The sequence below is a fragment of the Gekko japonicus genome, unplaced genomic scaffold, assembly GCF_001447785.1.
Source record: "Gekko japonicus isolate JY-2015 unplaced genomic scaffold, Gekko_japonicus_V1.1 scaffold1611, whole genome shotgun sequence".
Taxonomy (NCBI): Eukaryota; Metazoa; Chordata; class Lepidosauria; order Squamata; family Gekkonidae; genus Gekko; species Gekko japonicus.
This window is the reverse complement of record NW_015175407.1, coordinates 213,152-224,882: the sequence shown is the minus strand read 5'-3', so window position 1 is coordinate 224,882 and position 11,731 is coordinate 213,152. Positions and strand designations below refer to the sequence as shown.

General features: G+C 40.7%; 1 protein-coding gene across 1 annotated transcript in view; it reads left to right on the top strand.

Annotated features, from left to right (window-relative positions):
• The window catches only part of EXT2 (exostosin glycosyltransferase 2), a 125,451-nt gene that overhangs the window by 105,649 nt on the left and 8,071 nt on the right, over window positions 1–11,731 (top strand). The window contains exons 11-13 of the mRNA XM_015425727.1: window positions 5,461–5,604; window positions 9,437–9,565; window positions 11,313–11,395. Coding sequence (XP_015281213.1) covers window positions 5,461–5,604; window positions 9,437–9,565; window positions 11,313–11,395 — 356 coding nt within the window. The remainder of the gene's footprint in view (window positions 1–5,460; window positions 5,605–9,436; window positions 9,566–11,312; window positions 11,396–11,731) is intronic.

Sequence of the window (11,731 nt, the reverse complement as noted above, 5' to 3'; positions counted from 1 at the left end):
ATGCCGAACAAAACAACGAGGTCTTCACCTGCTGGAGGAAGGCAGCAGCAGAAGAGGAACAGACAAATCTCCCTGGGGAGAGAGTTCCAAAGGGTTGCCGCCATGACTGAGAGGGTCTCGGTGGTATTGGAGTTGCCAATCTAGTTTTTATGTGCTGTGAAAAGCAAGTCACTTAACTTTCTGACTTGGTATGCCATTGGCAAATAGTAATAACTTGGTGTTTAGTCATGCCGGCCACATTACTACAGAAACATCTTCGGACAGCGCTGGCTCTTCAGCTTGGAAACGGAGATGAGCACCGCCCCCAAGAGTCGGATTCAACTGCTTTCGAGCAACCGAATCCTTTACCTTTACCTAATAACTGTGTAAAATCATGTTTCACGTATAAAGCTTCATTATTTAGGTTGTGTGGTGATGACATGAAATGTGCCTATTAATGGCTGAACAAGGAGATTTCTCTTCTTCTTCTTTTATAAGCTTTGACTTGGTGTACCTTTTTCCTGTGTATTCATAGAAAAATAAGTCAGTCATGGTGTACTGCCAAAGTGCTTCAGCTAGGTTTGGAAAATGTTTAGCCTGCTACTGGTGTGTGTTCTACTGCTCTTAAAAATTCAGTCAGTGGCTTTCAAAGGTTGCCATTCTTCTGACGCAGTTTTAAAAATAAGCAAGCACTGTGACCTGTATGAGTCCCAGGTTTTAGCCATATGTATCACATCTATTTGCTGAATATACTTTTTTAAATAGCCAGTATGCTATATATGCTGTGCTCAGTGATTACAAGAATATATTCGCTTATATATGTGGACACTGTTTGGTGCTGCACTGAAGTGACTAAGACTTGAGTCATTGTCATCCCCACTTTAAGCTGAAGTTTTCACCCCTCCCCTTTCTTATTGGTTGAATACATTCTAGCTCAATTCAGGCATTGCATTCCAAACTGTGGTTTGGAGATTAGGAGTGTGTGCGTGTATTAAATGCTGTCAAGTCACTACCAATTTATGGCAACCCTATGAATTAATGTCCTGCCATTAACAGCCTTATTCAGGTCTTGCAGACTGAGGTTCATGGCTTTTTTTGAGTCAATCCATCTTACGTTGGATCTTCCTCCTTTCCTGCTGCCTTCAGCTTTTCCTAGCACTGTTGCCTTTTCGAGTGACTCGTCTTCTCATAATGTGTCCAAAGTACGATAGCCTCAGTCATTTTAGCTTCTTGGGAGAGTTCAGGCTTGATTTGATCTAGAACCCACTTATGTGTCTCTTTGGTGGCCCATGATATCCGTAAACCTCTCCTCCAACACCACATTTCAAATTAATCAACTTTCTTCCTGGCAGCTTCATTGTTCAACTTTCACTTCCATACATAGTAATGAGGAATACCATGGAATGAATTAACTTGATCTTGATTACCAGTGACACATCCTTAGACTTAAGAATCTTTTCTAGTTCCTTCATGGCTGCCATCCCCAGTCTCAATCACTTTCTGAATTCTTGGTTGCAGTATCCCTTTTGGTTAATGATTGAGCCAAGGAATAGAAAATCTCCAGCAATTTAGATTAGGAATGGGGTGCCTTTATTGAGCATCTGTTTTTTGCGCCACAAGGCAGAAATAAGCAACCCTTCTGCCCCCATAGGAGGATCTGCGTTCTAGCCATATTCCTTCATTACTGGGGATAGGAAGACGATTTAAGAGTTATTTAAGTTACTTAGGACCATTGGCAGGTACTAGCTGCTTAAGAGTTTCCCTCATTTGTTCTCCATCATTATGAGTGCTACGGGACAGAAAGCAAGGCAGCAATGATCAATACTTCAGGAAACTTTTGAAATCTATTTGTAAGTAAGGCAGTAATAATGATGCAGAAGACATATGTCTAAATGACAGTAACTTAACCAAGTTTATACGTGTAATTTCTGGAAAGAATTTTAGCAATGCTAAATGTTGGAATGCTTTTGCTATAACTTGGCTGTCTTCTTTCTCTCCATCCTCTTTCCTGGGTAACATGGTAGTCTTGTTCCAGTTTCTCACTCTCATGCACACATTGAGGACACTATTGGATTTTTCAGTTACTCACGCAATACAAGCTACTAGTCAGCAAGTCTGTTCTTCCCAGCTGGGATTGCTTATTTTCACTCTATGACATGCTCTCTTCCTTCTCCCCTGAGCTCTCTGTTCTCTTAGGCAACTGTCCTTTTCAAACCCTCCTTTCCTTAAAAATAAAACAGCAATGTCCCAACTGCTTCTCCCAGCTTCTGGTGTGGCTTTGCTTTGCCTGGGTTCAAGTTCTGTCTTTAGCACATTATGCAGTAAGTGATAGATGCAAGAAATCATAATCTCAGTGGAATTTCGGGTTCCAAATTGAAGGGTGCAGGACAGCTAGTGAGACAAAATGGAATCCAGGTGCTATGGAAATTTAGCACTAGACCTCCTCCATGGCTTGCTCTGTGCTTCTGCCCTATGTGGAGCAGCAGTCCAAAGGAAGTGTGAACAGGGCACCCTGAGAAAATGTACCCTGAGTTCTTATAGACAAAGGACCTCTTCATATTCTATGGTGCTTACTGAAGGAAACAGTGATGGGCAGGTGGATGGATATAATTGCCACATTGTCCATGAAGTGTAGATAAATATGTGTTGTCTGGTGCCAGTTGCAGTACTTCTGACAAAGGTAAATGCCCACACCCAGTACAGTATTTGAGGGGATTAAAGTTATTACTTAATTTTATCAAAGTATTATAGTTAGCTAGATCTACACAAAGACGTATAAATTACAGCAATAAAGAACAAGAAAAGAAACAGAGAAAGTACATTAAAAAAAAACTCTTTACCCTGTTTTGTAGGGGCTAAGCACAGTCTCTACTACTGATTTCTTGAAATACTTCCTTTCAAACTGAACACCTTGGGGAATGTGTCCACTGAGTAATGCAGCCAGCAGTATATAGAACCTCAGGGTGTATTAATGATGACTTGTCCGTGCTCTTGTCAGCCTGTGTTTTGATCTGGTAGTCAGTGGCAGAGTAATGAAGTGATAGGAATAGCATCCTGATTGTATCCAGCTGCCAAGACCAAGGCATGGGCAAAGAAACTATTCATGTAATGATAGCTTCACCAAAGCACCTTTTATAGAGCACTAAAAAACTATAAATATCAAGCTTTGGTTTCTAACTCAATTCCTGTTTAATGATAGAGGAGGTGTACATTGACTCGCCAAATAATTTAGCTACACCTAATAGCAATATATTTCATATCAAAACAGTTACATTTTATGTTTTTCCATTTAAAAAGTGTTAACTTTCTGATAAAAGCATTTGTCTTCCCCCAAAGTCTAAGCATTAAAGTAAGCATTATTTTCCATTCATTTTTGTGTTAAAGATCCATGTCTACAGAAACATGTTTTCGTTTTAAAAGCAAAGATCAAATTAAGGAGTTATTTGTGTCTACACATGTTTCCTGAAGATTGATTGGTTCAGATTGCTGTGTCACAAGAATATTTTTCACTTGCTACAAGTGTGATATTATGACACAGTCACTGAGGATTCACAGGAGTAAATGAAAAACAGTTACTTTAAAACTGAAGTTCTGGGAGCATATGGAAATTAAGAAAAGAAATTGAGAAAGTAAAATAGACTGTCAGAAAAGACTGGTATATGAAGACATCTTTTATCTTGCAAGATAAATGAAAGGGGTTTGGTTGGCTGCTTAACATGACTCAAGAAAACAATTGATTTTTTAAAAAAGTTAGATGCCATAAAGATGACAGTCTGAAGCTTCTTGACATAGTGAAGTTACTACATTGACTTGGGTTCACAATAATATATTGCAGCTATAGAGTTTCACACACAGCCACCAATATGGGTTTTGCCATGAAGTACACACTCTACAAAGAGCCACAGCTCTTCCCAGTTCTCCAAGTGTACCAGTGCTATGTACATGTTCAAGGTGCTAGGAGTTCTATTACATATTTAAATATACATTGTATACAAAAAACTTCTAAAGGCTGCTCTGGAGAGGACTGCTTCTACCAAAGCAGAGGGAGAAAAACATGTTTTGCTTTGCAAAATTTTCCATGCAAGAAAATTGTGTGTGAAACAGGACTCAAAATATACTTAGGACTATTTTGAGTATACTTATTCAAAACTGAATGGGCTAGATTGAGCGACCAAGTATTTTCATTGTACAGTCTTTGTTCCTTTGGAATCATTAGTTCTAGAGATTATCTGAAGGGACTGAATCATGCTGAGACTAACTTGGTTTTATCAACATCCAGGCATTTTGGCAGCCATATGCACAATAGTCTTTGAGCAAGTCATGTGAAACAACTTTTGATGCCACAATTCCCTGTGGTTTCTGCCATATGTTGATGATAAACTCAAAATGGTTGGGGAAAAATATTATCTCAGTCTTTCCTCAGAAATTAGGTGCCTAAAGTCCATTTCATATGCACCAGGGGAGCAGGACTGTACCAGATATCCTGTGCCAAAAGTATATTTGTCCCATTTCTAGATGTTTCTGGGGTTGGACATAATGCTGTTATAATTATTTGTAGTCCACAGTATGTTTCTATAAATTTTCTTCTGTCCTGCAGCCTATTCATGCTCATTTATTCATTGTTATCCTGCCTTTCTCCCCAGGGGGACCCAGAGTGGCTTGCATTTTTCTCCTCTCCATTTTATCCTCACAACAACCCTTTGTGGTAGGTTAGGCTGAGACTGTGTGACTGACCAAAGATTACCCAGCAATCTTCCATGGCAGAGTAGGGATTCCAACCTGGCTTTCCCAGATCCTAGTCCAGCACTTTAATCACTACACCACACATACTTTGCTTTAATTGCCTGTGGCATTCTGCCAATGAAAGCCCCTCCCCCCATGCATTTAAAGTTATTTTGCCAGTGAGTGTTGGCGTTTATTTCTGACCTCTGGGACATAAGAAGACAATTATAGTGTGACTGTGTTGAGTAATTATGTGTGCATGCCTGCACACGTATGCAAAATAACTTTTTAGGTCTGCCCCCATAGCGTAGGAGCAGGGAATCCAAATGCTGCCGCTAGGGAGCAGTGGATGAAGCAAACCTATTTCCCTGGTGACAGAAAGGTGGCCAGATGTTCACTGTAGAGACCAGAGAAGTGGTTCTGGAATGGCAGGGCACACTCACTGTTCTCTCAAGAGCAAGTAGAGGAATTTGATGAGAAAGCCAGGGTGCCTTACACTGTTCAAGAATTGCCTTATAAGTAGAGGTTGGTTACCTGAAGACTCTGTAGGGAATGAAGGCAATGAACTTGGGAAGGAAAGAAGGAAAGCCAAGGGAGTTTGGATTTGCACCCATTCTAGATATTGTATCCTTAGGCAGGCAGGGGTCATCCCTCAAAATATTTATTTCTAACAGTAAAATATTATATTTATAGTCTTATTAAACATGAAAGTGTCTGTTTTTCCAGTGAATACAAACATCACATAATTGTTCTCTGCAGGTATGGAGAGAATTCCCTGACAGACTAGTTGGGTACCCTGGTCGCCTGCATTTGTGGGACCATGAGACAAATAAATGGAAATATGAGTCGGAGTGGACCAATGAAGTCTCAATGGTGCTCACAGGAGCAGCTTTTTACCACAAGGTAAAATACAACATAAAGAAAAACTGGGAAGCACATAGCATAGTTCTGAAATGGTGGCTTCATATTTTCAGGAAGCTGGCAGAGGGAGCTTTTTGTGCCAGTATGAGTAATAGAGGCTTGGGAGGGTGGCAGGAACCTTTCACTTCCTCTTATAACTGGGAGAAGCAATCTGATCCAGAGAGAGCCACTTCCCAATGGTGAGAGGGACCCTCTGGTGAAATGCCAGAGTGTAATCACCCTACAGCATTTCATGATACACCTTTCTCACACATTTCTCTTTGCACTCATTAGTTGCAGCATGGTACAATTTTAATAATTATCAGCTGATCTGTAAGGAATATGTGGATGCAGAGGATGTCCTCAAAGCTAATAATGATGACACTTGGTATATGTGTTTGTACTCGAGGTATAATATCACAAGATAGTAAAGTGTGCACATACATTGCCATTTTTTGCTTTTGAATGGCAAACCCCTATTCCACTTCAAGATCCTCCTCAGCTTCAAAATAACTTTGATATGTGGTATTCTTGAGGTGGTAGTATACCTTAGACCCAAAGCTCCTGTGAGCATGTGGAACTACTTCCATGGTTCCTTGGATTCAGCCATCTGGCAAGTTTCAGTTCCGAGAAATAGTTTGCCAAAACTATGGGTGTGGAATGTGTGAAAAGGGGGAAAGAGATTATGATTGCATCTTTTATTATCTGTATGGCTGGTTCAGCAAGCTCAGTTTATGACTTGATGTGGGAAAGAGAGTTGTCTTTTTTAAGATGTATATGAGAAATAAGCTCTAAGTTACTGAAAGGGGCAAACAGTATGGAAATAAAATAAATGGTGGGTATGAAACACTGGACATCTTTCCTTTGCAATCCATTCTGAAATGATTGCAAGTAGCATAATCAGTGGATTAAAGTGGACGGGAATGAGTGAATTTAACTCAGAAGATCATCATATCTACTACTGTGGCCAAGAATCCCGTGGAAAAAATGGTGTGGTCTTTATAGTCAACAAGACAGTGCGAAAGGCAGTAATGGGATACAATCTCAAAAACGACAGAATGATCTCGGTCCGAATCCAAGGCAAACCATTCAACATCACAGTAATTCAAGTCTATGCCCCAACCACTGATGCATAAGAGGCTGAAGTGGGCCAGTTCTATGAAGACGTACAACACCTCCTAGAGCTAACACCAAAAGAAGATGTCCTCCTCATCATAGGGGACTGGAATGCTAAAGTAGGAAGTCAAAAGGTAAACGGAATAACAGACAAGTTTGGCCTTGGGGAACAAAATGAAGCAGGGCAAAGGCTAACAGAGTTTTGTCAAGAGAACATGCTGGTCATAGCAAACACCCTCTTCCAACAACCTAAGAGGCGACTCTATACATGGACATCACCAGATGGGCAACACCGAAATCAGATTGATTATATCATTTGCAGTCAAAGATGGAGAAGCTCTATACAGTCAGTAAAAACAAGACGTGGAGCTGACTGTGGCTCAGATCATGAGCTACTCATTGCAAAATTCAGGCTTAAACTGAAGAAAGTTGGGAAAACCACGAGGCCATTCAGGTTTTACTTAGATCGCATCCCTGATGAATATACAGTAGAGGTGAAGAATAGATTCAAGGGTCTAGATTTGATAGAGTGCCTGAAGAACTATGGACGGAGGTTCGTGACAGTGTACAAGAGGCAGCAATCAGCACCATCCCAAACAAAAAGAAATGCAAGAAAGCAAAGTGCCTGTCTAATGAGGCTTTACAGATAGCAGAGGAAAGAAGAAAAGCAAAAGGCAAAGGTGAAAAGGAAACATTTACCCAACTGAATGTGGCTTTCCAGAGAACAGCAAGGAGAGATAAGAAGGCCTTCCTGTATGAACAATGCAAAGTAATAGAGGAAAACAATAGAATGGGAAGGACTAGACATCTCTTCAAGAAAATTGAAGAAATCAAGGGAATGTTCTGTGCAAAGCTGGCCATGATAAAGGACAAAAACAGGGACTTAACAGAAGCAGAGGAGATTAGGAAAAGATGGCAAGAATACACGGAAGAACTGTACAAGAAGGACCTCAATGTCCTTGACAACCACGACGGTGTAATCACAGACCTCGAGCCAGACATCCTGCAGTGTGAAGTCAATTGGGCCTTAGAAAGCATTACTAACAACAAAGCTAGTGGAGGTGATGGTATCCCAGCTGAGCTATTCAAAGTCTTAAAAGATGATGATGTTAAAGTACTGCACTCAAAATGTCAGCAAATTTGGAAAACAGAACAGTGGCCACAGAATTGGAAAAGCTTGGTTTACATTCCAATCCCAAAGAAGGGCAATGCCAAGGAATGTTCAAACTATTCCACAATTGCACTCATTTTACATGCTAGCAAGGTCGTGCTCAAGATCCTACAAGCTAAGCTTCAATAGTACGTAGATAGAGAACTGCCAGAGGTACAAGCTGGGTTTCAAAGAGGTAGAGGAACGAGAGATCAACTTGCCAACATTCGCTGGATTATGGAGAAAGCGGGGGAGTACCACAAAAAAAATCTACTTCTGCTTCATTGACTATGCTAAAGCCTTTGATTGTGTGGATCACAACAAATTGTGGCAAGTCCTTAAAGAGATGGGAGTACCAGACCACCTCACATGTCTCCTGAGAAACCTGTATAAGGGTCAAGAAGTGGCAGAACCGGATATGGAGCAACTGATTGGTTTAGCATAGGAAAAGCAGTACAACAAAGATGTATATTGTCACCCTGGTTATTTAATTTATATGCAGAGTACATCATGCGAAATGCCGGCCTGGATGAATCACAAGCCAGAATTAAGATTACCGGGAAAAATATCAACAATCTCAGATATGCAGACGATACCACTCTAATGGCAGAAAGTGAAGAGGACCTCAAGAGCCTCTTGCTCAGGGTGAAAGAGGAGAGTGCAGAAGTTGGCTTGAAACTCAACATTAAACAAACTAAGATCATGGCATCCAACTCCATCACTTCTTGGCAAATAGAAGGGGAAGACATGGAAGCAGTGACAGACTTCACATTCCTGGGATCCAAGATCACTGCAGGCGGTGACTGCAGCCATGAAATTAAAACACGCTTGCTCCTTAGGAGGAAAGCTATGGCAAACTTAGGCAACATAATAAAAAGTAGAGACATCATCCTGTTAACAAAAGTCCGTATGGTCAAAGCAATGGTATTCCCAGTAGTACTGTATGGCTGCGAGAGTTGGACTATAAGGAAGGCCAAGTGCCAAAGAATAGGTGCTTACGAATTATGGCGCTGGAGAAGACTCTTGAGAATCCCTTCGACTGCAAGGAGATCAAGTCAGTCAATCTTAAAAGAAATCAACCCTGACTGTTTCCTGGAAGGCCAGATACTGAAGCTGAAGCGCAAATACTTTGGCCACCAAATGAGAAGGGAGCATTCGCTGGGGAAGACCCTGATGGTGGGAAAGAATGAAGGTAAAAGAAGAAGGGGACGGCAAAGGATGAGATGGTTAGATAGTGTTATCGAGGCAACAAACATGAAATTAAGCAAACTCCAGAGGATGGTGGAAGACAGGAGAGCCTGGCGTGATGTGGTCCATGGGGTCGTGAAGAGTCGGACTAGACTGTGCAACTGAACAACAACAACAGCATAAGAGCACAGGTGTGCAATTGCTTGTTTTCATGCACTTACATTAATTTCAGCAGGTTTTGCACTGAAGAGGTTTGCAGTAAAGCATACCTATCCCAGGACCCCATTCCAATTCTAAACTGTCAGTTCCAGTGATCTGAAAGGCTTGCCTCCATGCTAAGTGTATATACAACACATGTTTTAACTCTTTTTCATTCTGCAGTATTTTAATTACTTGTACACATACAAAATGCCTGGAGACATCAAGAACTGGGTGGACGCTCACATGAATTGTGAAGACATTGCCATGAATTTTCTTGTAGCTAATGTTACTGGGAAAGCTGTAATTAAGGTGAGCCTTCCTTTGACTGTTGTCTCTGTAAGGTGGCAATGCCACAAAGTCTTAATTGTATATGTGTCCGAATGTCATTCTGTTTGTTAAAATATAGATCTGGTTAGATTCTAGTCCACATCAGCTTCTGAAGCAACATCCAAAATTATTAACATGAATAAAGGGTATTTCACAGTAACAATTAAGATCAGCAATAAAACAGTGATACAATAAATGGCATAAGAATACATTAAAAAGATAATTAGCAGCATAATAGTAAAACCAATACTGAATCACACAGGAAGCAGTTTTCATTTAATCCCTAAGAAGAGTAGGTGGGGGGGGGGGGTCGGGAGGAGGGAAGCGTAATGTCAGGCAGATGTAAGGGGAGAGAATTTCAGATTCTAGACTCTAGGGCCATAACAGAAAAAAACCCTCTCTCTTATGGTTATCCACATTATCTTAGAAGATGAAGGCATACAGACCAAAGACTTTGTCAACTACCTTTATTGATGGACAAGCTCACATATAGAAGCAGACGATCTTTTAAATTCCCAGGTCCCAAACCATTTATGGTAACTGACACTTTAAACTGAGCTCAGTCTCCTCCAAAACACAGGCTAACTCTTAATCTCTGTTTGGCTATGTTGACAAACAGCACTTGAGTCTTATTGTAATGAGGTTCACTTTGGGTCTTGTCCCATCAGTATGCCATGATTCATGGCAATATGGGCACCTCTTTTTATTTACTCCTTGAAATGATACCCTTTCTGTTGTCCTTGGGACCCAAGCCTTGAAATCTCTTTGCTGCCTAGGGTAGTAGGGGGGAAGGGTTGTGCAATTGCTTGAGGGCAGTCATTTTGACCAGACAAATGGGGGAAAGCAAGTAAATAGGTTAAACTGAATGTGTTTGTGGGGGGGGGGGACTGTACCAGGAGGTAAAAAAATCACAACCCAATCTATCCATGCCTATAATAACCAGCAATAGCTGATTTATAGGAATGCTAATTGCAAGAATGTTAATTGCAAGATCAGTTTTTAAATGAACTTTTACCCCTGAATTAATTTCCTGACATGTTTTCAACACATTTTTTGGCCTGGATGTTCACTTTGTCTGCTCATTTCAAAGCATGTCAACTCAGAACGAGATTTAGAGGCCTCCTGGCATTACTTCAATTAGCAAGGTCTGCTTTCCTGCCTGTCCATCATCATTTACCCGGGCTGATGACTGTGTTTTGGAGAAAAGTCTTTAGAAGATAAAGCATGTGTGTTTGCTGTGAGAGTATCTGAACTGTGCACGGGCACTGCAGAGTAATTTGGCACCTCAATGCGGTCAAGAGAGCCTCACAGAGTTTGCCAGTTAGCTAATAACTCAAGTGAGCAAAGTGTGTCTGTTGGATTAAGGTTACTGTGAAATATGAGGAAGCTGTGTTTCACCGCTCTTATGGTTGCAAGAACAAATAGTGTTTATACAGGGACCTTGGCAGTGAGAAAACAGTCATTAAACAGGAATTAAGGAGCTTGTCAACGCCACCACTTTCCACATATAGCAGGCAAACTTACTCCACCTCCAGCTTTTTTTATTGGACCTTTGTAAGCTTTGCAGTCATCTGGGCCTGATGGAACCAAATGGTATTGATGTTTCACCCCACCTTTTTCAAGGGTTTGACTTACACACTACAGATAAGTGCAAGGAGTGTTGTACTGCTTTTCTGAGAAAGGGGATTACTGTGTGTATTATTGACAGTGTTATCCTGACTTTGTACAGGTGACCCCCAGAAAGAAATTTAAGTGTCCAGAATGCACAGCCATAGATGGATTGTCGCTAGACCAGACACATATGGTGGAAAGGTGAGTGCCTCTCCTTTGCCTCACTACCATTTCCATTTTTGTTTTTTTGAAGTTAGAATGAAGGCTGCATTTACAAAATTCTGTTACACAGTTCTTGTCTACCATGACAGTTTTAGCACAGTGGAGTTTCCTATCATTTCTTTTGAATTACATCTCAGCAAGGTTACGAAAATGTGTTCTGTTCCCTGGTGCAGCAGTTCTACTTGTGTGTGTGTATTTTATACTGTGTTTTTAGTATATTTATGTATTATATGTTATATGTGTATTACATTTTAAACCGATAGATGCTTAGGAATTAATTTGGTTATCTTTATGTTTAATGGGGAAACATACTAA